Source organism: Oryctolagus cuniculus, chromosome 13 (genome assembly GCF_051225735.1).
Source record: "Oryctolagus cuniculus isolate XC-2025 breed Fujian yellow rabbit chromosome 13, ASM5122573v1, whole genome shotgun sequence".
Taxonomy (NCBI): Eukaryota; Metazoa; Chordata; class Mammalia; order Lagomorpha; family Leporidae; genus Oryctolagus; species Oryctolagus cuniculus.
In genome coordinates, this window is record NC_142879.1 from 36941882 (window position 1) to 36968111 (window position 26230).

The window sequence follows — 26230 nt, forward strand, 5'->3', positions numbered from 1 at the left end:
GTCACTCACCCTCCCAAAGCCTCTTTCTCCATCCTCCACAGCAGTTCTACAGCAGCCATAAGAAGGAAAGTTGTGAGGTTCCAAGATAAAGTATATAAAGTTGGCTGATAATAATAGAGACTCGATAATACAGATTTAAATTTATTATTCTATTTGCCAAGACCAAATAGTAGGTGCTAGATATACAAAATTGAGCCTGTTCTAGTTAGCTTGGTGAGCTTTGGACTGGGGCAAAGGGGACATCATTTTAGAGGAGTTTTCCACAGCAGCTGTCACTCACGGGCCTCCTCCTAGACCCCAGATGAGGTGGGACAGAGAAGTCTGGCTCCTAGGCAAGCTCTGTGAGGCAGGCTAACTTCCTAATGCCAGACAAACATCCAGGAGCTCAAAGGACAGGTGTCAGCTGCAGCCAGTGTTGATCTATCCCTTCAGGTCACAGGCATTTACAAGCCATCATGGAGGCATCCCAAGGAACTCCAAGCAGGTTTCTAGATGGGTAGACGCAGTAGTAGTAACCCAGGGACACTAGCAACGTGGGACACGGCCTGCCTGCAGAAGCGCTGGAAACGGACAAAGCACACTTGTCGTTCAGCAGGGAGCAAGATTTCCCAGAGAGGACAACCAGAGGGACCTTGGACAAGCCCCCGCCTCCACCCCCAGCTTCCCACATTTCTAGGGTCCAGTTTGAGCAGTGGCTTCCATGAGGCAAGGTGGAGTTCTCCTCTCCGCCATGGCCCCACCAGCCACGGTCACCAAAAGGTCAAGGGAAACTGCCTCCCCCCGCCGGCCCCCGCCGTGAAGACGGCCTCATCCTGCCACTGCGGGCGGCGGTCAGGCTCTGCTTCCTCAGCCGCTGGGGGGCTGGGGACCACACTCTGGCTTTCTTCTTTCTATCAGGCCCTCGCACCCTTGTCTTGCTGTCTGTGGGAGGAGCCGGCTTCCTGGGCGAGGCCCGGTCTGCGCTGGAGGCTAAGGTCACGTTGGATGCGCTTCTGGCAGCTCCCCCGGATTGCTCCTTTAGCAAGTCCAAGACTGTCTCTGGGAAACAAGCATTTGCTTTGTGAGATACAAGTCCTGGAAAGTAGCTAGAAGGGCAGCACCACCCGGGACACCCATAACTGCATGAGGGTTTTAACATAAATGCTTCTGGTTAACGTGTTTTTAATTCCTTGACCTGGCCTTCGCCTATTTAAATACACTGCTCTCTGGGTAGGGTCACTCCAGACACCTGGCTCTGGCATGGTTCCCTTCAGCTAGCGTCTTCCTCTGCGTCTCTCCTGACTCCCCACCCTCCCTGAGGAAGGCTCCCTCATCCTAGGGGCCCTCTCAGTGCCCTGGCCATCCTTCTAAGGCAGAGCCTCAGGGCTCAATGTATGTATTTCCTGCACCACCCCCACTTCCTATCTGATCCTGGACTTGTACAGATCAGAGAACTCAGCGTTCACTGCTTGTAGCCCAGTGCCTGCCACAAAGTAAGTACTGAATGAATAATGCACGAATGATTAACTGAATGAATGGACAGATGAATGAATGACTAGAGGGCAACAGGTCCCGGTAGAAGCAGGCGTCCCTCCCACTCACTCTGGGAGTCAGAGGGACGTATACAGACTGAGCCACAAGGAACAAGCCTCATCTAAATGTTATCCCCTAAGGAGGAAGCTAAGCCCCTCCATGCTGGGGATTGGAGTGAGTTTGCTAAGGGTACTGCTTGTGGTCCGAGCAGGCTAAGCCCCGAGTTGAAGACCCAAAGACAGACTCACTGGCAAGTGGCCGGAACGGGATCCGCTTACTCTTGGTCTTCACAGGCACAGGTTTGTATCTGCACTTGCCCGGGGGTGCACGCCTGAAAAATGCATACAGAAAGGGTGAGGTCACAAGACTCAGAAGATGCCATCAGGAAACGCAGATCACCAGGAGGCACACATTTGCAGCCCTCATGCATGGGCATGGGGTGCATAATAGGAAATCTGCTATGAGCTCAGACGAAGAAGAGAAAGGGCATGGACATCACAGGGCGGGCACTTGAGACCCCTGGGAGACTGTGGGGGTTAGGAACATGGGCATGGTAACAGAACCGGGTCCAAAACCCGGTGCCCAGGGGCAAGGAAACCTTGTTCAATTTCTGCATCTATGAAATGCAAAAAATATAATAGTACCCATCTTGCATGGGAGACCCAGAAGAAGCTCCTGGCTCCTGGCTTCGGATTAGCTTAGCTCTGGCCATTGCAGCCATCTGTGGAGTGAACCAGTGGATGGAAGACCTTTCTGTCTCTCCCTCTCTCTGTAACTCTACCTCTCAAATAAATAAATAAAATATTAAAAAAGAAAAAACAGGGGGCGGCGCAGTGAGTTAAAGCCCCAGCCTGCAGCGCCAGCATCCCATATGGGCACCGGTTCAAGTCCTGGCTGCTCTTTTTCCCATCCAGCTCTCTGCTATGGCCTGGGAAAGCAGTAGAAGATGGCCCAAGTCCTTGGGCCCCTGCACCCGCATGGGAGACCTGGAAGAAGCTCCTGGCTTCGGATCAACTCAGCTCTGGCCGTTGCAGTCATTTGGGGTATGAACCAGCAGAATGGAAGACCTCTCTCTCTATGGCTCTACCTCTTTCTATAACTCTGTCTTTAAAATAAATTAAAAAAAAAAAAAAAAAAAAAAAAAAAAAAAAAACCAGCAGCAGCCTCTCTGCCTAGCAGCACACTCAGTCTTAAACTGCTTGTCCCCTGGACGGCTTTTCCGAGATATTAGGCGCTCTGGTGACTGCAAGCACTCCTGCTGGCCAGAGTAGAGCTGGGACTTCCCGCCAGGCCTCACGGTCTGCTCTGCCTTCTCCAACTCTAAGTCTCATTCCCACACCCCAGGGGAAGAAAAGAAGAAACTGTACTCATTTATCAAACCTTACAGGGTGCTTAGACCCTGCCCTAAATGCTTCTCAGTATGAACTCAGGGAATCATCGTTTACCTCCCTATGAAGTAGAGACTACCGTCACGCCCACTCTGCATCAGGAAAGTGAGGCACACAAAGGCTGAGAAACAGGCCTAAGATCAGTGACAAAGCTGAGATGCAAAAACGGGCTCCAGGGGCTGCCTCTGAAGGACCGGCAGGAGGAAAAGAGGGGCAGGAGGAATTGATCCATCCGCCAGCCAACTGCCCCTCCGAACACGGGCACCGTGTGTTAGTGCGAACGCAGGCTGAGTAAGCGAGCAGGGTGGAACCTGGTTTGCTGCTACAGAAGCTTTGAAGCACCTGTGTGATTTGATGCACTTATAGCTCATGTCACTCTGATCTACCAAGAGAGCGAGTTCCTGCCTGGGAACCCTCTCACTGCTTCTACCTTGTCAGTCATTTGACTCTGTCGGACTTCAGAGTCCTTATGCATGGATTGTGATGTCAAACCTGCATGGTGGGGATTCGGTCCACAGTGAGCATTATATACACAGCACTCAGCACGGTGCCGGGGGAGACAGTGCTAGCTCAAGGGACGCAACTGAGAAAGGTGAGTGAGCAAGTGATGGAAGCAAGGGTGTCGTGCATGTGGTACAGGTTTTCCAGCTGCCTCTCCTGCTGCTCGTGTGAAAGAGGGGCGCTCAGCTATCCCCAAACCAGTCAGGAAACTGTCAGAGGAAAGATGAATGGCTTCACACGGAAGCCATTTAGAAGAGCAGGCAGAATTCCCCACGCAGGGGTTGTCAGCCACCTGAAGCACTCGAAGTGCCTGGCTGTGCTCCGTCCCCGGGGCCTGTGTGGGATATGCAGAGGCAAACCCAGGAGTGGAGACAGCCCTAGGCATCGGGCTCCACTATCAGCTGAGCCTGCCCAGCACGGCCTCCAAGACTGAGCGTCTTCCAGGAACTTCCGACAGTGCACCAACTGAGCCTTGTGGCCAGATGAAAGCTGAGCTGGGCCTGAGTCTGCAGCCCAGAGCCCTGGTCAGCGTTTGGACCTATTTACCTAATGTCAACTGGACCCCAACCCAGCTATAGGAAGCTTAAGGCTCAGAGGGACGTTTCCCTCTGCAGGTCTGTCAGTGAGTTCATTCACAGGCAGACTTTCTTGGTTTGGACAACAATCCTGAAACAAAGTTCAAGCTCTGCCTAGACTCCTGGGGTTGGATAAATGGTACCACCCTCCCAGGGGCAGACCACACACAGCAGCTCACAAACCGCAACTTGCATCCTGGACTTGGATTGCTCTGTTGGAGGATGGTCAGCCCCTGAGAGAGGAGAGCCCAGAAGCAGAAGTAAGCAGCTTGGCATCCACCGAGTGCATGGATACTCCAGAGAGGCCAGGTGGTGGGGCTGAGACAGCCCAGCCAGGAGACAGGGCAGCAATACTTACTCAGGTGTTCAGAGATGTATACCTGCTGTCAGATGATTCCAGGCAGAAACTTCCAGAAGCATATATTTTTTAAAAAGTAGGAGCCACATGTAGCTGGCAAAGCTGCTTTCTGCAGTGCCAGCATCCCCTATGGGTGCCAGTTTGAGACCCGGCTGCTCCACTTCCAATCCAGCTCTCTGCTATGGCCTGGGAAAGCAATAGAAAATGGCCCAAGTCCTTGGGCCCCTGCACCTGTATGGGAAATCCAGAAGAAGCTCCTGTCTCCTGGCTTTGTATTAGTGCAGCTCCAGCCATTGTGGCCATCTGAGGAGTGAACTGGCAGATGGAACACCTCTCTCTCTCTCTCTGCCTCTCTGTAACTCTGCCTTTCAAATAAATAAATAAATAAATCTTAAAAAAAAAAAAAAAAAAAGGTCTAGGCTGGTCATCCTGAGGCTCCAGATCGTATTCCCCAGTCCTTATAAGCACATTGTTCCGCACATTTATTGAAACCACTTTTCATCTGCATTGGCAGGGGTGGGCAACTTCCTGCCCACGGGCAAAACAAGGCCCTAAAAATCATCTGGTCTAGTCCTGCTAAGGCAACCACAGGCAGGACTTGAAATTCAACAAATCTACAGTAGGCTACTTTTTAAGTTGATCATTGTGGGGGCTGGTGCTGTGGGCTAGTGGGTAAAGCTGCAGCCTGCAGTGCCTCCATCCCATATGGGCATCGGTTCCAGTCCAGGCTGCTCCACTTCCAATCCAGCTCTCTGCTATGGTCTAGGAAAGCAGAATAAGATGGCCCAAGTCCTTGGGTCCCTGCACCTGCATGGGAGACCCAGAAGAAGCTCTTGGCTCCTGGCTTCAGATTGGCACAGCTCCACCTGTTGCGGCCAATTGGGGAGTGAAGCAGCGGATGGAAGACCTCTCTCTCTCTCTGCCACTCCTTCTCTCTCTGTGTAACTCCTTCAAATGAGTAAATCAAGGAAGGAAGGAAGGGGGGTGGGGGGAGGAATGGCTCTTGGCAGAACAAAGTCCTCCCTCCTCCAGCAGGCTTTGGTGATTCCCTCAGGAGCCGAGGCATGACTGAATGATGTGCCATCGAGATAGGGACTGACAGAAATGCAGCTCAGCTGAACATGACACCACATCTCACCTTGAGGGGTCAACGAATCTGTAAATAGATCCATAGGGCGCGTAGGCACTTGGGTACGAGGTGGCCAGGAAATACAGCTCCCCTGAGGAAAGAGGAGTAAGCAAACACTTACCTGCATGCCAGGGAGGGCTGAGCAGAGCTGCATGCAAAGAAAACAGCCAAAATGAGGCTGCGGCCCTCAGATGCAGGGAGCCCCTGAATGGAACCCTGGGTCCTGGCTGACAGCCAGGCCTTCGGTGGACCGTGAGCTCCCCAAGACCATCTCCAAAGCCCCAGAGACTGGCTCAGAGTGTGGCCCAGCAGAGTCACATGTTTGTTTGGAACCAAAAATGCTTCTCCCATATCAGCTCTGCTCTTGGAAGCCTCCCCTTGATGAATGTCCACTTCCTTCCCCAGCTTTGGCATACGATGAGGATTCCCTGTGACCGCGAACCCGTGGAGACCCACAGCGGGTGGATGGGCGGAGGCCTGTTCCTTAGGTCCTGCACTCCGCCCGCCTGTGCGCTAGTTTCCCCTCAGCCTCCCTCCCACTTTTCCTCCTTCACTCAGCCTGGGGCTCCTTACTTCCTGTGACCTCTCCGCTCCCAGCCTCCTCTGTGCCCACAGAAAGCATCGCTACACACTCTCTCCTGGATCACTTCTGGAAACAGCTGGCTTCTTCCTGTATTTTTCCCATTTGGACTTCAGAAAACACTGTCCCTTCCTTGCAGTAGTTCTGCCTTGCTTCCTGCTTCTCTATGAGGGACGGTCTAGTGTAGGGCCAGGAGCCCCAGTCTCAGGCTGTCTGGGTTTCAAATAAGCCTAGATTTGAGTTCTGAGAACACCACTTACCAGCTGTGTTATCTTGGGCAACCTCTTAATCTGCATAACCCTCAGATATTTATTCATTTGTAAAATGGGATCAAATGTCTCCAATGATTCTTGAAAGGTTCAGTAATCCTGGTCCTTGTTGGTGCTGTCTTAGAACAGCATTGTCAGCTTGGTGAATTAAATTCAATTGCTGTTGTGTGCTTTACATGCTCTTTCACAATTGTTTGGAAGAAAATATTTGCTAAGTGTGGGGAGCAAACCGGACTAGACTGAGTTACTGGAATTAAGACTTATTCTATGCATCTGCTCTCCCACAATATGGCGATGGGAGAGAAGTAAACAGCTTCCGCACAGCTGCCTCCAGTTCAGCTAATAAACTGTAGGACTTGCTCCTGATTGGAGGAGAGCAGCGTACTCGGCGTGTGGGCAGCCGAGTTAGGATTGGCGGAGGAGGACTATAAAGGAGGAGAGAGACGGCATGCACCAGGAACATCTATGGGGAACATCTAAGGGAACCCGTGCAGCCCCCGAGAGAGCCGGCCGGCGGTGTGCCGCTCCCCTGCGGAAGTGGGGAATGTGGCCAGGGGGAACTGCCCTTCCACGGAGGTGGAAGGGATAGTAGCCAACCCGGGAAGAACCAGCAGCAAACCCGGGGAGGGCCGAGCAGACGAAAGAACAGCGCAGGGTCCTGTGTCGTTCCTCCACGAAGAGGGGGAGCGACACTAAGTTGCAGATCTGAAAATTCTAGAGCCTTCACACAGCGCTGGAGCTGTGTCAACAACTGCCTTCTTCCTTGAATGCATGAAGAACAGTGGTTTGCCTTATGCAGAGCGTGAGGTGCAATGGGCTTTTCAGAGCCCCTTAAACGAGGTGGCAGCTGCCAAATGAGCTAGGGTTTTGTGGACTGATGAGTTACACTTGTGATCTTCCCTTAGGAAGGGGTCTGAGGAGTTAAGACACACAATTAGAATCCATCTGCCCTGCTTGGTTGGAAATCCCAGGCAACAAGACAAGTGATTCTACCACTGGACACAGGAGGCATCGACCAAGGATCCTTAAATACACAGGTCTCCCTCAGCCAGGGGACCCTCCAAACCACACAGAGGCCTTCCTGGTCTCAATGAAGAATGGAAAGCCCTGTCTTGATGTATATTCCCCATATCTGACTACAGTTTGTGTGAATTATACCTCTTTAAAATGCCATAGGTGTCCCATTGTATTTTTAGGGGGAAACCATGCTTTAGTTGAATTCAAACATAGTGCCCAACTGATACTCTTAACTCTTTTGGGAGGAAAAAAACTACAATATGCCATACAAAACACCATGCATGCAGCGTGAATTCACTGCAAGCATCATTACTTTGGCCAACCCTCTTAGGAACGTGCCCCAGTGACTGACATTCAGAAATCCTGTCAATCAACTCCACACCTGCCATTCACTCAGCGATTCTTTATTGATACCAGCTATATATAAACTAAAACTCAGGAAGGAAGAATTCTGGCTCAACTGAAAAGTAACTTACCTAAAGCCAGTGACTGATAATAAAAGAATGAAATAACACTCAAATCTAAAAATGTCTCTAAGTGGAAAAGACTATGCCAAGAGCAGAAAATACGGATGTTTGTACAAAAACACAGAAGGCAGCACCTCCGGAAGAAATCAACTTGCCTCGGGAACAGCCTCACTGGCTGTAGGGCTGCCTTGAGCAACGTCTGACTTCGGAACACCTTGGCCAATCCACTTCCTAAAACTCAGCCAAGAACACTTCGTTTTTTCCAGCAGATGTACTGACTGCTTTTCAAAGACTGCCTGTTCCCTCCTGCAACACATCTCCAGGAGCAACAACCAAACCACCAAAGCCAGGATTTCTGTGGTCTGGACTTGAAGTGACACATGTCACAGAAGATGGCACCAGTGTCTCAGGGCAGGCCAGCCCCTAGGGGTCCACCTTCTGGGGGAGTCCAGCAGGGGAGAGGCCCCACCATGGCGGGAGCTTTCACATCACCCCCTCTACACTGAGCATCAGACTCCCGGCCTGTGGTTGCTCTACTCTTATTTTTTTTTCCTCTTGGACTTCCCGTTGGAACTCATATCAACTTTTTTCGAGTAAAAATGCTTGAATTTTCCAAAATACCATCTGCTCCTATAACATGTTCATCTCAAACCTCTATTCATAGGCTCACTGAGGGGAGCGGGTCCTGGGGCTGCCTGGATCTCTTCACAACCTGCTCCAGCAAAGGTCCTGTGCAGCCAGCCACCCCACATCTCAGAGCAGAGAGCATCAAGCATCTGGGAACTCTTCAAGGCTCGGGTTTCCACCTATGGAAACTGACAGACCTGGGAGGCCACTTTACTCTCGTTTTTACATTTCAGCATGGCTGGATCCACTGCCAAATACTGGATTTATTTAAAATTTGAAAATTTCATCTTTCAAAATGAAACATGATTTATGTAAAGATGAAGCAAAAAATCACAGTGGTTAAGACGCCCCTTGAGATGCGCACATCCCACATCGATTGGACAGCCTGACCGAAGTCCCAGCTTCTCAGCTTCCGATCCAGCTTCCTGCTAACGTGCACCCTGGGAAGCAGCAGATGATGGCTCAAGTAGTTGAGTCCTTGCCACCATGTGGGAGACCTAGACTGACTTCTGGGCACCTGGCTTAGAGCCCTGGCTGTTGCAAACATTTGGGGAGTAAAACAGTAGATGGGAGATTATCTTCTCCCCCCTTCCCCAACCCATTTAAATAAAATGAAAACAAATTTTTTTAAAGTCAGTTCTCTGATTGCAAAGTATCTGGAAATTTGCTAGAGCTGAGTCTTTCCCTCTCTCTCCTACACATGCCTATGTGCTTTGCTTCGTTGATATCCTTAGTACACGCCTAGTCTGTCTATTGAGTAAACTCTTGCCTAGTCTACTGTTTTCTCAGATTTCTCAAAAAAGAAATTCTCGGAGAGGATGTTTGGTGCAGCAGTTAAGATGCCACTTGGGGGGCTGGCGTTCTGGCATAGTGGCCACTGCCTGAAACACCAGCATCCCATATGGGCACTGGTTTGTGCCCCAGGTGCTCCGCTTCTGATCCAGCTCCCTGCTAATGGCCAGGGAATTGTAGCACAAGGTGGCACAAATGTCTGGGCCCCTGCTACCCATGTGGGTGACCTGGAAGAAGCTCCTGGCTCCTGGCTTCGGTCTGGCCTGGTGCTGGCCATTGCAGCCATATGAGAAATGAACCAGCAGATGGAAGACCTCTCTGTCACCCCCGCCCCTCTCTGTAACTCTTTCAAAATAAAACAAATAAATCTTTTTTTTAAATGCCACTAGGGACACTTGCATCTCATAGCAGAGCACCGGGGCTCCAAGTTCCAGCAACTCAGTTTGCCAATCCAGTTTGCTACTAATGCATAACCCAGGAGGAAGCATATGATGGCTGAAGTAACTGGGTCCCTGCCACGCATATAGAAGACCTGGACTGACCCTAGCCCAAGCAGTGAGTTGATCCTGAGTGGTCTCCTCTCCCCAGCAACACCAGCAGGATAAACCCACTCTGCCCACTTTGGCCCTGTCCCACTTCCTGTAGCTGTGGTTAGAATAAAAGCACAAGAGCACTGCAAGCTCCTTCATTATCAGGAGAGACAAGACAGGGGCCAGCATTGTGGCTTATGGGGTTAAGCTACCACCTTCGATGCCAGCATCCCATTTGCTCGCTGGTTCATGTCCTGGCTGCTCCACTTGCAATCCAGCTCCCTGCTAATGTGTCTGGGAAAGCAGCAGCAGATGGCCCAAGTGCTTGGGTTCCTGCACCCATGTAGGAGTCCCAGATGAAGCTCCTGGCTCCTGGCTTTGGCTTAGCTCAGCGCTGGCCATTGCAGCCATTTGGGGAGTGAACCAGCACATGGAAGATCTCTCTGTGTCTCTCCCTGTCTGTACCTCTGACTTTCAAATAAATAAATAAATCGTTTAGAAAAACAGACGAGCGCAAAGATGAAAGTGTGGACCTTGATTTGCCCCTCAAACACACTGTGCACTTCAACCCAGAAGGAGCCGGCTGGCATATTCAGTCTATTTCCACGTTGGTGAAACAAGCATAAGGAGGACATCACAGGGCAGCTGTGATTACCAAATAATGTGGAAAATGTAAAGTGCTCAGAAGAGAATCCAGTACATACTAAGAGATGACTAATGACGGTGCTAATGGCAGAAGTGAGAGTTACTGTGTAAACACTGCAACAGTGAGAAATATTCACCAATGCCTGGGACCACGCTCCAGCGAAGCGGAGACCCAAGGACCCTGCATGCTGGTTACCTGCTTCATCTTCGGCAAAGGAGATGATGAACTTGCTGTAGTTGCTGATCAGCCCTGGGAAAGCACAGGTCACGGTGTTGCCCAAGCAAATGTCCCGCTTCTTCCATTTTTTGGTTCTCCTATCTTCCTGCAAAGCCATAAGTCGACTACATGAAAAATAAAACCTTATATTTTAGAAATCCGTATTTCCACTCTGCAGTATATTTTTTCATCTAGAATCAAGGAATCCTTGAGTACAAGGACTGGCGCTCCCAGAGATCAATAACTAATGGCCCCCAAAACACAAAGTTGCTTGAGAGATACTTCAGTTACCCACTTGCCTTAGACGGGAAAGCACATTTTCTATTATGAAAGAGGTTGTGGGGCTGGTGGTGCGGCCTAGTGGGTAAAGCCGCCATCTGCAATACAGGCATCCCTTATGAGCATCAGTTCAAGTTCCAGCTGCTCTACTTCCGATCCAGCTCCCTGCTAATGCACCTGGGAAAGCAGTGCAAGATGGCCCAAGTGCTTGGGTCCCTGCGCCCACATCGGAGACCAGGAAGAGAAGCAGCTCTGGGTTCCTGGCTTCAGTCTGGCCTAGCCCTGACTGTTACAGCCATTTTGGGGAGTGAACCAACAGATAGAAGATTCTCTTTCTCCCTCTCCCTCCCTCTCTCTCTTTGTGTATGTGTGTGTGTGTGTGTGTGTGTGTCTTTCCCTCTCTGTGTAACTCCTTTAAGTAAATAAAAATAAATCTTTAAAAAAAGGACTTTGGGCCGGCGCCGCAGCTCACTAGGCTAATCCTCCTCCTGCGGCACCGGCACACCGGGTTCTAGTCCTGGTCAGGGCACCGGATTCTGTCCCGTTGCCCCTCTTCCAGTCCAGCTCTCTGTTGTGGCCCGGGAGTGCAGTGGAGGATGGCCTAGGTCCTTGGGCCCTGCACCCGCATGGGAGACCAGGAGGAGGCACCTGGCTCCCGGCTTCGAATCGGCGTGGTGCGCCGGCCATAGCAGCCACTTGGGGGTTGAACAAATAGAAAAAGGAAGACCTTTCTCTCTCTCACTGTCTAACTCTACTTGTGAAAAAAAAAAAAAAAAAAAAAAAGGACTTTGGTAGGGGGCTAGAGCTGCTGCCTGTGACTATGAGATACCGGTTGGAATCCCAGCCTCTCCACTTTTGATTCAGTTCTCTGCTATGGCCTGGGAAAGCAGCAGCAGATGGCCCGAGTGTTTAGGCCCCTGCACCCATGTGGGAGACCCAGAAGAAGCTCCTTGCTCCTGGCTTCAATCTGGCCCAGCCCGGGCCATTGAGGCCATTTGGGGAGTGAACTAACTGACAGATCTCTCTCCCCCTTTCTTTAACTCTGACATTCAAATGAATAAATAAATCTTTAAAAACCAAATAGTTTTGTGCCCTGTAAAGGTTATACTATTATAAAGGACTCATCTTATTCTTCTGAGTTCTGTGACCTTTGGTTACTTGCTCAACATCTCTTAGCCTTGGTTTGCTCATCTGTACAATGGTAAATGTGAAAGTTAAAAATAATAATAGTAATATACATTAAGATCTCACCAGTGTGCCTGACCCAAGTTGTTATTATTACGTCTACATAACAGCAGGCAGATGCTTCACATCCCTCTGTCATCCAGCTGAACTAAAAGCAGGTTTACAGAGAAAAGGAAAGGAGGCTGAGTAAACTTGAGTGTTCATCAGAATCGAAGTTGTGTGGAAACAGGGATCCCAAACCTAAGTGAACCTGATGTACACACCTCTCACCTACCAGGTGAAATGTAGGGGGCGGGCCTTGCGGGAAAACAAAGAACAATGAACTACCAGAGAGCGCATCAGTGATGATAAAAGAACTGAGAGATGAGTAACTCCACCCCATCTCTGTAACCAAGAAAGGCAGCATGAAAATATAAACATCCTGGGGCCAGCGCTGGGGTGCAGGGGTTACACGGCCTCCTACAGTGCTAGCATCCCACGTGGGCTCCTGTTCAATTCTCAGCAGCTCTATCGCTGACGGAGCTCTCTGCTAATGTACCTGGGAAAACAGCGGAGGATGGCTCCAGTCCGTGGGGCCCTGCCAACCATGTGGGAGACCTGGAAGAAGATTCTGGTTCCTGGTTTCAGCCTGGTCCAACCCTGGCCATTGAGGCTATTAAGGAAGTGAACCAGTAGATGGAACAGGTCTCTCTCTCTCTCTCTCTCTCTTTGTCCCATCCTCCCTGAAACTCTTTCAAATAAATAAATATTTAAAAAAATATATATATATATATATATGAAAATGATAATATATCATGATCAAGTGGCACTTATCCCAAGAATGTAAGGTGGCTTTGACAATTACAAAATCAATCAAAAAAATTCACCGAATTAACAGACTAACAATGAAAATTTGCATGATTCTCTCAATAGGTTCAATGAAACTTCTGACAACATTCACCATCTTGAAATATATGAAATTTATATATCAAATAAATTTTTTTTAAAAAATCAGCCAACTAGATAGTAGGAAACGCCACAGCCTAACAAAGAACATGTAAAAAATACCTACAGCTGACACAATTATTGGCTTTAAAACAAAAAATGGGGGCCAGCTCTGTGGCATAGCGGGTAAAGCCGCTGCCTGCAGTGTCAGCATCCCATATGGGTGCTGGTTCGAGTCCCAGCTGCTTCACTTTCAATCCAGCTCTCTGCTATGGCCTGGGAAAGCAATAGAAGACGGTCCAAGTCCTTGGGGCCCCGGACCCGTGTGGGAAACCCAGAAGCAGCTCCTGGCTCCTGGATTCAGATTGGCATAGCTCCAGCAGTTGCAGCCAACTGGGGAGTGAACCAGCAGATGGAAGACCTCTCTGCCTCTCCTTCTCTCTCTCTCTGTAACTCTTTCAAATAAATAAATAAATCTTAAAAAAAAAAAAATGAATGCTTTCTTCCACTTCTAGCTGACATTGTACTGAAGCTGAAACAATAAGCCAGTAAAGAAACCCAATTTGGGAAAACAAAAAGTATCTATTGTCACAGATACAATGATCAGTCACACAGAAAATCCGATAGAACATGTGAAAAAGCTACTAGAACTAGAAAGGAGTGGAGCAAGGTTGCCAGATACATAAAAAACCCTCTATATTACATCAATTATACATTATATCAATTAGCAATCAGAAATTAAAATTTAACAAAATAACATTTATCATAGCATCAAATACTTCTATGTACAAGACTGTACATTGAAAACTATAAACACTGTGGCAATTTTATTCACGATATTCCAAAACTATAAATGACAAAAGTATCCATCAGCCAAAGAACAGATGAATAAATTATAGTATATTCATAAACCTGAACACTGCAAAGCAATAAAGGAGACAAACTACTGAAATATTCATTGAAAGTGATGAATCTCACAGACATCACTGAATGCAAGAAACCCCAAAAGAGTAGATACCACTTTGGGGAGAGTGGTTATCTCTGGCTATTATGTGCATGTGCCTGTACAGAGTGAGAGAACGAGATGGTTCTGACAGGTACTAAGCAAGAAAGAATCTTCAAGGGAGACAGATACGTTTTGAGTCTTGACATGGTTGGTGGTGCTACAACTATATACATTTGTAAAACTTTACCAACTGAGCTCTTAAGAGCTTGCATTTCATCATACGTAGGTTATACTCAATAAAAAAATCAAATAACCAAGGAGCAGTCCTTCCTTACCCACTCATGAAGTCCCCAAAGATGTAGAGGCCATTCAGATTAGGGGACTCGCATCCACGGTAGACATAGCCTCCAGTGACCGACTTCCCCACAGCGTGGCCATAGGCATAGATTGGCAGAATGTCATCTGTCCAGGAATAAGGAAAAAGGGTCAGGGCTGAAAATGGGGAGCTCTGAAGAGGAAGAAAGGGGCTTTGTGATGCAGCTGGTTGGTTCAGTGAAGAACACTTTATCTAGTGATCGCCAGGACGGGCAGGCAAGCGAATTGTATTTATTTTTCTCAACAGACCTGCCACAATGTGTGTGAGCTTATGATCTGACGGTTTCCAAGGCCAAAGAGTCCCTCCATCTACCTGGTAATGAGCTAGGAACCCACACATCCAGGTTTTCCCCCAAGGTTTATAGGGTAGATATTCAGGTTTAAGGAGATGGAAAGTACTGTGAGGATCTGTAAGGCTGCTTTGTAACTTAGAGGACAGAAACAACCAAGCAATGGTGATGGCGTCAGAATACCGGGATCGCAAGTCAGGCGGAGGTTCTAAAGCACACCTGGATTGTTGATGCTTAGGCATTGTACTTTCAGTTGACTGTATGGAAGATATCATTTCAGTGGGCCGTCCCAATTGGGAAATAAGTATCTCACTAATTTTGCTGTGCTGGTTACTCTCAAAATAACGTGCCTAAAAATCACGTGAATGACTTATTTAGAATATAAACTCTTAGGTCAATGCCATTTCCCCAACCTACTCAAGATTTAGATTCATTAGGCCTAAGGTAGAACCTAAGAATCTACATTTTTTAAAATAATCTTAATTAGCTTTATTTTCTATTCAAGAATCAAACACTCCATTCCACAAGAATAGAATAAGTGTTCCTGTGGTCCAAGCAAAGGGAGTTGATTTTATAGACAGAGAGAAGGGCTTAAAGAAGCAAAATGAAACAAAACGAACATTGGTCATTTAGAACCTAACTGCCCTGTAAGGCAGGTCAGAGAGATAAAACAATAGGAAAACAACTGATTGGTTAGCATCAGGAATCTATTTTGCAGCAGGTACTGCCAAAGTGTCTCTGGTGCCAGTGGCTGGAGGGGCACTCAGAGAAGTGCTATCCCACAGAACTCAAACGAAGGCACTATTTAAATCTCCGAAGGTTTTATTCCCCAACCTCCACGTCCAACCCACCCCTGTCATTCAAGAAATCACCCAGAGAACCCCCTACTTACCCAAAGAGGCATTGTGACAAAGTTTTCTGTCATAACACTCAAACCCCTCCTTGGCCCTCCAGCCATAGTTCCCTCCTTTAATAATGAGGTCAACTTCTTCAAACTTGTTCTGGCCCACATCCCCACAGAAGATCCGGCCTCGGCCCCGGCGCGTGATGGGGTCCCCACGGTCCACGGCACAGCGCCACATGTTTCTGACCCCATAGGCATAGATGGCGGGATGAGCTCCTGGCTCAGAAACAAATGGATTGTCCCAGGGGATTCGGTACTGCCTGCCATCGGAGCCTGCCCCATTCACATTGATCCTTAACACTTTTCCCAGCAGTGAGCTTCTGAAAGACAGAAGGCCAGAGACACGCACAAGTGAGCAAGCGCACTGGAGGAGACCACCCAGCAGGCCGATGACTGTCAATACCACAAGGTCACTGAGAGTCGCATGGAGGAGCCACGACTCACGCTTTTCTTTTAAAGATACCCAAGAGGCTAAGATTTACCCAATTTTGACACCAGAAGAACTACTAGGAAAGTTTGGTGGGATCCTGGTTCACAGAACCCTGAGCAAGTTGTGGCTACAATTTGTTATTTTGTGGGGGGCTGGCATTGTGGAACACAATGTGGGTTATGCACAACCCACAACTCCGGCATCCCATATGACTGCCAGTTCAAGTCCCAGTTCCCCTATTTCAGATCCAGCTCCCTGCTGATGCTCCTGGGAAAGCAGCAGAAAATGGAACAAGTGCTTGGTCCTCTGCACCCACATGAGAGTCCCAGATGGATGGAGTTCCAGGCTCCTGGCTTTGGCCTGGCCCAGCACCAGCTGTCATGGGAGTGAACCAGCAACAAATGGAAGATATCTCTTTCTCTCACTCTCTTTCTCTCTCTGTAACTCTACTTTTCAAATAAATAAAATAAATCTTTACAAAATTTTTTGGATGAAGATGGTTTATCTCCAACTGGTCTACTACTACGAATTTTTACTAGAAGCTGGCTGCATTCTTCCTTGTCTAACAATGCACTTAGTGGAAAGAAGGGTTTTTGAGAGGCTCTGCCAATGACTATGGTCTCTTGACTGAGTTTTCACATTTGTAAAGTGGGGAAAACAGCACTACCTTGCAATGTCCAATAAACTGTCCTGTGTACAACACCCAGTAGAGTTGCTGAATCACAGTAGGTATTGGACAAATGTTAGCTTAGTGTTATTATCAACCTTAATGTTTTTATTGCCAGGAATAATGGAAGCCAAGTGCTTACTGGGTACAGAGGGCAGAAAAACCACATGATCTCTCTCTGGGCAGTACGGCATCATTGGGCTCTGGTGCCAGACTGAGTTGGAATTTTGGGTGTGCCACTTACTGACTGTGTATATATCTGCATTTTCTCATCTGTAAAATAGGTATCATAATACCTACACTTCATAGGATTCACTCACTCCATACATATTTGCGGAGTGAATACCTAGGCCAAGGCACTGTTCCTGATGCTGGTGAAACACTACCTAACAAAATAAATGAAAATTCTTGCCCTTGAAGGTTGTTAGAATGATGTTCTCAAATGCACACAAAACACTTAGAGTGCTTGAGGTATAGCAATCACCCAACACACATTACGTCTCATTAACTTCTCATGAGTCTCCAGGGCCTAGCACAGTGCCTGGAACACAGTGCTCAATATTGTTGAGTTTAATTCAGTTGGATGATTGGTGTGGTACATAATGTCCTGCTAACTTGCAGTTAAGATTCTGAATCTTTCCCTACATAGCACTTTGAGGGTTACAGTACGTCTCCAGAATTTTAACTACTAAGTACACAAAGTCTAAAATTTATAGGTCAGAAAGCCAAATAGTCTTCCTACTTGCCTCAATGGAAGAGAATACATGTTGCAGTAAGTGATTTGGGTTTGCCTCTGTCTCAGCCAAAACCAAGGGCTCACTCTTAAGGGACACAGGCTCACTCTAAAGGATCAGGGCCCAGTCTGCACCCAGCTTACTTGTTCTGAGCATTTCCAAACTTGCCAAAGGGATCCCCGGCCTGCCCTCCGTCCCCAGTGAATATGTACATATAGCCATCCACACCAAAAAGAATTTGTCCACCATTGTGATTTGAGGCCGGTTCTTCTATCTCCAAGATGACCCTAGAAGAGACAAAGAGGAGCCAGCGCTGTAGCACAGTGGGTTAAAGCCCCATCCCACAGGGCCGGCATCCCATATAGGCGCCAGTTTGAGTCCCGGCTGCTCCACTTCTGATTTAGCTCTCTGCTTTGGCCTGGGAAAGCAGCAGAAGATGGGCCAAAGTCCTTGGGCCCCTGCACCCACATGGGAGACCTGGAAGAAGCTCCTGGCTCCTGGCTTCAAATCAGCTCAGCTCTGGCTGTTGCAGTCATTTGGGGAGTGAACCAACTGATGGAAGACCTCTCTCTCTCTCTCTGGCTCTATCTCTCTCTGTAACTCTGCCTTTCAAATAAATAAATTAAAACTTTAAAAAAAAAAAAAAAGAAGAAGAAAAAGAAACAAAGAAACTATACCCTTAGGCTTTGACACAGGCTGAGTAAAGCTGCATCCTGTTGAGATCCCCCAGAAACCCTGGCCCAAGCCCACAGGATCTGCCAAGGCAGTCAAGACCTGCTACAGAGTTTCCAAGGATCAGGAAGCACACAGTTGCAGGCTCTGAAATGCCCCTGGTTTCCTGGTATGACTCCCTTATGGGTCATTTTTCTTCCATACCTTGACCTCACAGGCTAAGACACAGCCTTGGCAGCAATCATGCCATGACTCTTTGCTCAACCAGAACTCTCAATCTCTTCCTCTGAGCAACTTATCAGGACTTATTCTACCTGTTCATTTTTCTTTCCAGTCCTCCAACCTAACTATAATAGTTAAAAAAGATAAGGCATGAAAGAGAAGAAGGAAAACAGGCAGAAGGAGTGGAAAGAGCATGAGTTTGAGGCCAAATTGAACGGAATTGTCATCTGATCATGGCCTTATGCCACAGCTCCCTGTGAGGGTGAGAAATCTCATGTTCTGGGGGCCAGTGCTGTGGCGCAGCAGGTTAAGCCTCCACCTCCGATGCCAGCATCTCATAGGGACACAAGATAGAGACCCAGCTGCTCCACTTCCAATCCAGCTCCCTGCTAACGTGCCTGGGAAAGCAGAAGAAGACAACCCAAGTGCTTGGTTCCTGCACCCTTTTGGGAGACCCAGAAGAAGCTCCTGGCTTTGGCCCAGCCCAGCCCCAGCTGTTGTGGCCATTTGTGGAGTGAACCAGTGGATGGAAGGTATCTCTCCATCACCAGCTCTTTCACTCTCTCCCCACAACTCGTCTCTCCTCCTCTATAACTCTGCTTTTCAAATAAATAAAAATGAATAAGTAAATATAAAAAAAGAAATCCCATGTTCTAGGGTCTAATGGACATAAAATAACCAGACTGCTATTTTATTTAATATATTGATACTATCTATGATCATTTCCAAAACTCTTAAGGTTCTTGACGCTTGCTTACCCTCTGTACAAGCAAACAAGCTTGACTCTCATCAGGGTAAGTCATGGCGCTGCCCCTCAAAGCCCCTCAACTCACGGGCTGTGTTTTCTAATCAACAATGATCCCGAGGCCAGCACTGTGGAGTAGTGGGTAAAGCCGCTACCTGCGGTGCTGACATCCCATATGGGCGCCGGTTGGAGTCCCAGCTGCTCCACTTCCGATCCAGCTCTCTGCTATGGCCTGGGAAAGTAGCAGAAGATGGCCCAAGTCCTTGGGCCCCTGCACCCATGTGGGAGACCCAAAAGAAGGTTCTGGCTCCTGCCTTTTGATCAGCTCAGTTTGACCACTGTGGCCATCTGGGGAGTAAACCAGCAGATGGAAAACCTCTCTCTGCCTCTGTATCTCTGCCTTTCAAATAAAATAATAAATCTTAGAAACAAAAAGCTGGAGCCAGCACTGTGGCGCAGTGGGTTAATGCCCTGGCCTGAAGTGCTGGCATCCCATGTGGGCGCTGGTTCTAGTCCCAGCTGCTCCTCTTCCAATCCAGCTCTCTGCTATGGCCTGGGAAAGCAGTAGAGGATGGCCTAAGACCTTGGGCCCCTGCACCCGTGTGGGAGACCCAGAAGAAGCTCCTGGCTCCTGGCTTCGGATCAGTGCAGCTCCAACCATTGCAGCCATCTGGAGAGTGAACCATCGGACGGAAGACCTCTCTATCTCTGCCTCTCATCTCTCTGTGTAACTCTGACTTTCAAATAAATAAATCTTTAAAAAAGAAACAAGAAACACACACAGCAATCCCTTTCTCACCATTTTCAACTTTAGACTGCTCTAAAACCAGTAGGGTTTGCTCTGTATCATCTCCAAAGACTGACTGGCATTAAATGGGCACACAAGACCAGAACTGCATTCTTGTATGTATGACTCACCTCTCTGATTTGGGGTCAGCTTTGTTGGGATCAGCTGGAGAAACCTTCATCTCACTAATCCGGATCTTTTCAACCTTCTTTTTGCCCAGAAATGAATAGTAAATATAGAATTTGCGGTTGCGGCGGAATTTGGGATGAAAAGCCAAACCCAAGAAGCCCCTTTCGTCCCCAATCCATGGAGTGGTCAACACAACGCTCTTGAGGTCCAGGAAGGGTTGCTCCAGGCGACTGCCATCAGGGAGATAGACCCACACCACTCCCACCTGCTTGGCAACAAAGAAGCGATGGGAGCCGTCCCCTGCGTGGACCATGGAGACAGGGTTCCTCAGCCCGTTGGCCACCTCAGCGAGGCAGAGCTGCAGGCAGCCCTCAGGGTCCTCGGCCACCACGCCCAGCTGGCGGTTGAGATGGTCATTCCTCAGGACGTTCGGGAAGCAGTAGTCCTGGTCAGGAAGGTTGAGGAGGTGGCAGAAGCGGGCACTGTCCTTCGCTTGGGCATCCTGGAGACCACGGTCATTGGTCAGCAGGGAGATGGCGGAGTGGCAGTTGGAGTGGAATGCAGAGCAGTAGTCAGAGCAGAGACCAGGAAGGTTCCGCAGGGGCGTGTGCGGGTTCTCAGCGTCGTAGAGGTGAGCAGCGTAGGGCGAGCACTCCTGGAAAGGAAAGGAAGCTCCGTGTGAGTTTGAGGAAGCAGAAGAAAAACAATTTGGGGGAAAAAATAATCAGGATTCTGGAGTTTTTGCTACCAGCCACCCGTAAATCACTTCTCTGTGACCCAAATTGTCTACCCAGGCAATGCCCCTGGAAGGCAGAAGGGGGAAAATGATATTAATAAACCTCTCATATTCACGGCACTAATGCTAGCCTTTCAGCTTAGTTCTTTAAAACACTTAAGTTTTATTAAAGGATGTATAGATTTAAAAGAAGACAGAACCAAATACTTCAATCATTCTCTTTCTTATAAATGCCATAGCTGCAAGATTTTGTTTCCTTACACGATTCTCAAGCAATTTGGTAGAAATTTCATGTTTGTTAAATCTGGGTGTTACAGATACCATGTTGATTATTTCAGTGGCTTGATTTTGTTCATATTTCTGTATGTTGGGAATATTTTATGATTAAAATGATCAAAATAGACATTCAGTATGTCACTCCCAGAGCCTCGGTGTTTAGTCATTTCTTCACATCTTATTAGAAACATCTTATTAGAAACATTTAAGTGTTTAACACACACACAGCACCAGGCTGGGAGCTCTACATACGTATTTTAATTGTGGCTACAGGGCAACATACCTACTGTTTACGCAAAGAAGACTGTGCCCGAGGGAGTATCTGCTTCTGACATATCCCTAGATTGTCAGATTGTTTAGGGGTAAAATAGCATACTGGGAACAGACAACCAACTCTCAACTCAATGAAAGACAGACGCAACTGGGATTTGGAAAGAAAGGCAGGTCTAAGGAGTACAGTTGGGGCAGAGGAATACAACAGGGTCCACTGGCCCAAGAGCCCCCTTGCGATCACTAAGGGCTGTCTCTTCTGTGCCAGCCAGCCTGTGCAGAGCTGTCTCACTGTTCTCTTATCACCCCAAGAGACCAGCAACACTTTCCACGTGCATTGGAGCTCCCTGCTCTCTCTTATTTCCCAGCTGTGGACTGCAGAACAAGCTCTTGGTTGCTGGGTAGAGAAGGAGTCCAGAGACTCACAGTGCCTGTCCCTGGGCTCTGTTTCAGGTGAGGACACTCAGCTGAGCTGCTGACAAGAACCAATACGACCAGCTCTCTCTCTTTTTTTTTTTTTTTTTTTTTTTTTTTTTTTTTTTTGACAGGCAGAGTGGACAGTGAGAGAGAGAGACAGAGAGAAAGGTCTTCCTTTTTGCTGTTGGTTCACCCTCCAATGGTCGCTGCGGCCAGCACGCTGCGGCCGGCGCACCACGCTGATCCGATGGCAGGAACCAGGTACTTCTCCTGGTCTCCCATGGGGTGCAGCACCCAAGTATTTGGGCCGTACTCCACTGCACTCCTGGGCTACAGCAGAGAGCTGGCCTGGAAGAGGGGCAACCAGGACAGAATCCGGCGCCCCGACCGGGACTAGAACCCAGTGTGCCAGCGCCGCAAGGCGGAGGATTAGCCTACTGAGCCGTGGCGCTGGCCACAACCAGCTCTTGATGTCACCTGACTCTGTTCATTCTTGGGGAGCAGAAACAAGAAGAGAGGGGAGCCAGAAATAAGGATGACGTACCAGGGAACAGAAAGGGGCTGGCAGAAGTAGAACCTCCAGCATGCTTTTGTGCAGCCTTTGGAAGTTTTCAAGTTTGCTTCCACTCAGCTTAGTAAGCAAAGTTTCTGCTTTCAGGATAAGAAAACAAAGACCCAGGCAGAGTGTTTCCTCAGTGCCTGGCTGACCAAGCTCACTCTTGTCAGAGCTCAGAAAACCATTTGGTAAATGGGCCAAAAGGGCACAAGAGTCTAAGCATCTAGATCTGTGCCCCAGTACTCTCTGGCTTTGGAGGAGTCATTTAAAATGCCTGAATCGGGGCGCCGGATTCTGTCCCGGTTGCCCCTCTTCCAGGCCAGCCCTCTGCTGTGGCCAGGGAGTGCAGTGGAGGATGGCCCAGGTGCTTGGGCCCTGCACCCCATGGGAGACCAGGAAAAGCACCTGGCTCCTGGCTCCTGCCATCGGATCAGCGCGGTGCGCCGGCCGCAGCGCGCCGGCCGCGGCGGCCATTGGAGGGTGAACCAACGGCAAAGGAAGACCTTTCTCTCTGTCTCTCTCTCTCACTGTCCACTCTGCCTGTCAAAAAAAAATAAAATAAAATAAAATAAAATGCCTGAATCCTCAGCAAACAGGGGTCATTATCACTGCCTGCAGAATCCCTGCCGGGAGCACACCAGCAAGGGAAGAGAGGGTTCCTTGCAGATTTTAACAAAGGAACACAGGGAGGGTTATTTGGCTGAAGTTGTTCTAATTCCACAAGTACCTGAAATAAGAGAACATTCTAATATCTCCGAAATAAACAGGGCTGAGCACTGATCACAAAAGCCCGGCCTCTGCCCACGGGGTTAATTCTCCAGAACACTGCTGAGGGCTGGAAATTGAGGTGAGAGAGTGCGCCCGGGGCTGTGCCACCCAGGTGGCAGGCTTCTGGGCCAAGCTTGGCTGTGATTTCCCCTCTGGGCTCTGAGAAGCTCAGTTACTCTGTGTCCCTGGCACAGGCGGTGGGGGTGACCAGCATCCTCCAGCCGAGTGGCAGCAGGAGGCATGAACAGACAAGCAGCGGGTGGCCAGGCGGTCACTCGGAGGTGCCCTGAGGAGCTCGGATCAGAAGTCTGCCTGGACTAGTGTCTCAGCACTGGAGCAATCCTCCCAGCCACAACTTCTTCCACCAGCTCTCCAAGGCCAACCTCTCCCCTACACGGCTAAATGTTGTCTTCCCACAGAGTTGCTGTGCAGCCTGCAGCTGTCAGTTTTCAGGCTGAGCCCAGCTCAGGCGATGCCTCCCAGGGATGTGGTTTTTGGCTACAGGAGAGCCCAAAGAAGCAGAAATTCTGAGTCACAGCCACTGCACGGCTTGAAGTTCCCTCAGGCTTGGTCTGTAATGCTGGGCAGACAGGACCCCAGGGAGAGCCCCCAGCCCCTGCCACAGCCATCCACACTCCAGAAATCCCCAAGCACAAATTGTCCAGGGCAGGGAAGACTGGACCTGGACAGACAAGGCCACTCCCTCCATCATGCACTCCACCATACAGGCACAGGTGGGAGCTGTGCCAGGCTCTCCCAGCACCACAAGGAAGACCCTCTTTCCTTCTTCTGGGGCCCAGGAAGAGCTTCAGAGGAAGAGTTTTGGGGAGCCCGCGGAAACCTAATTCAGCATACTCTCCCTTAAGCGTCCATCCAGAGTCCGTGGCCCTAAGGTGAGGCACTGGGCAGGTGAGCTTCTCAAGGGTTGAGTGCCTCAGGACCTTCCCTCTGCAGCCTGGCACCTCAAACCTCTGGGGCTGGCAGGAACCCTCCCAAGGGCTCCCTCCCCTCTCCTCAGGGCTGTTCCCAGGCCTACCTGGCACAGGATGTCTTTAATGTAACCTCCACACAGCTCGTGGCCCCTCAGATCAAAGTAGTCCATGATGTCCTGGTACCGGGCAGCAACACGGCGGTCCTTTCGCTGGTCACAGCAGCCAAAGGACTCATAGTCGGAGCAAAACTCCAGGTGCCGGGACGGCCGGAAAGGGGGTCCATAATCCAGGCACTGGGGGTGTCCCTGCAGCAAGCCCACCTGGCCCATCAGGATCACGAGGCAGAGGGAGATGTCAGAAGAGAGCCTGGGGGGCCAGCAACTCCGACCACCCCTCAGATGAGAACCAGGCTTCCTCGGCATTTCGGCCTTGGGAACACTCAGCTGCTGTTTGCTCAGGCTGGCTTCCCTGCTCTGCCCCGTTCCCTCCCTCTCTTCCTCCCCCACCTCACCCCACCCCGTTTTTTCTTCCTTCCTGCCCCCCCTCGTCCCCAAGTTCTCGGAGGTAGATTCTGAGCCATGTCCCTCATGAAAGCAGTGGGAGGCGTCCCTAACTGCTCCATTCCAGCTAAACACAAAGCTGGCACAAGCTGAGATGTTGGGGCACGTGGTTGCTTAGGCAAAAGGTGCAAAGGCATCAGTGGCAGAGGGGTCGAGTCATTAAAGTACAAAGAATCCCTGTGGCGTAGCGGTGGCGAGGCCAGGAAAGGCATACGTTTTATTGTTTCCTCACAGGCCGAGCAATCCAGTCACTGTGAGGAGACCACACACTACCTGGTCCCAGCCAGGACTGAAGGACACCCCAAGAACACGGGTGCAGGGCTGGGAAGACGGAGGGGCACATGACAAGAGGCACGGTGTACTGTGTGGTCCTGTGACCTAGAAAGGTGTGTTTGGAGCGGCAGGTAGAGAGTTTCATGAATGCTGCCAAGGAGAGGAGAGATGGTGAACGAGAATGAAGGTGCCGTGGTTCATGCCGCTAGACCACCACCACACCGGGTAATTGATGGGAAATGGGAATGTGTTTCTCAGGTTCTGGAGGCTGGGGGTTCAAGATGAGGATGCCAGAAGGTCCTCCCCTGGCGGCACCTTGTTGCCGAGTGCTCACATGGCTGAAGGGGCAAACGCTGTCTTCCCCTGGTAGAAGTGAGGCAAAGAACACACACCACTTCCCATATCCCTTTTATCAGGGGTCAATCCCGCTGACGATGGAGGAGCTCCTCCTAGGGCCCCCACCTCTTAATGTATTAGCAATTCCTTTCAACATACAGATTTGGGGGAACACAATCAGACCACAGCAGAGGGAGTGTGGCCCAGTGAGAACAAGGAGGCAGTAAGGGTGCTGTTTGGGACGATTTCATCAGGAAGTACAGGAAGTCTGGGTTGCTTCTGTCACATCTACACTGCTTCAGGGGTACTCTCCACACTCAGCGTTGAGTTCCAACGTTAGTGTCTAAGAACAGGTTCTACTTGGAACATGTACCTTACACATAATAGGCCCATGACACATATTTCTTGGAAAAGCAGATGAAGAACACTGGAGTTCCAAACTCACACAGCTCCAAACCCAAATGGGGACATTACTACCTGAACACACTCTCCTTTCAGCACCTCCATGGCTCCTGTTCACTCTGTAACCTCCTTCCTGGTGAGATCCCTTTCGGATACAGATGGAATTCAGTGCTACTTGTTCAGACGGACATCCATGGGGGCGCCCTACTGGCTCTCCCACTCCCACCAGAAACAGCCTCTGCCAGGAGGTGCTCAAGAGAACAGTGAGCCTCCATCCAGCTAGGTCTGCACTCACAATGCTCTGGGTAACGAAAGCCCCAAACAGCATTTGGAACACAAACTGTCAACAAATCCCTGCTTTCCAATTTGTCCTGCTCAGAATCCTACCAGGATGGGTGCTGTTTCTGAAACAAAACGTGGCATCCATGACTCACTGGTGACTGTGTGGCTTCCAATGGGCTGCTTGCTCAGAGGTCAGAAGCCGCGGGTGGGAGGAGAAACACTTGGACTCCCTTCAGCCAGTGAATTCAGAGCCACCATAGCCTTCTCAGAAATGGGCAGTCACCATCTGGGCTATGGAAGAATGAATACATTCTCTCATTCCACGCAGGACCTGAGGGTATTTCTTGACATTTATGTCTCAGTTTTCCTTTTGTCATAAAAAATACAGATATCTTACTGTTGAAGGTAAAGAGTCAATGGAAAATTAGCAGGGAAAAATCAGCCAGCAGCATCTCATCAGATATTGTGAGAGCCTGAGTGTATGATTATTGGAACAGGTAACATTTCAGATGGGACTTCAAAACAC

At 49.3% G+C, this 26230-nt stretch overlaps 1 protein-coding gene across 3 annotated transcripts; it reads right to left on the reverse strand.

Annotated features, from left to right (window-relative positions):
* Nucleotides 1-128: 128 nt before the first annotated feature.
* On the reverse strand, nucleotides 129-25995 carry HHIPL2 (HHIP like 2). Of its 3 annotated transcripts, XM_089312222.1 has the most exons (10): nucleotides 25857-25995; nucleotides 23956-24171; nucleotides 19899-20551; nucleotides 17485-17628; nucleotides 15499-15830; nucleotides 14277-14403; nucleotides 10587-10732; nucleotides 5473-5554; nucleotides 1761-1843; nucleotides 129-1038 (listed from the first exon to the last, which is right to left on the reverse strand). In XM_089312222.1, the coding sequence occupies exons 2-10, from the start codon at nucleotides 24019-24021 to the stop codon at nucleotides 761-763; spliced, it is 1911 nt and encodes a 636-aa protein (XP_089168348.1). In that variant the 5' UTR covers nucleotides 24022-24171; nucleotides 25857-25995; the 3' UTR covers nucleotides 129-760. The 3 variants fall into 3 exon arrangements, 2 of the variants coding, with proteins under 2 accessions (XP_089168348.1, XP_002717434.4); XR_016219675.1 differs by lacking the exon at nucleotides 25857-25995 and having other exon boundaries at nucleotides 10587-10713; nucleotides 23956-25069; XM_002717388.6 differs by lacking the exon at nucleotides 25857-25995 and having other exon boundaries at nucleotides 23956-25069.
* Between the last annotated feature and the right edge of the window lie 235 nt (nucleotides 25996-26230).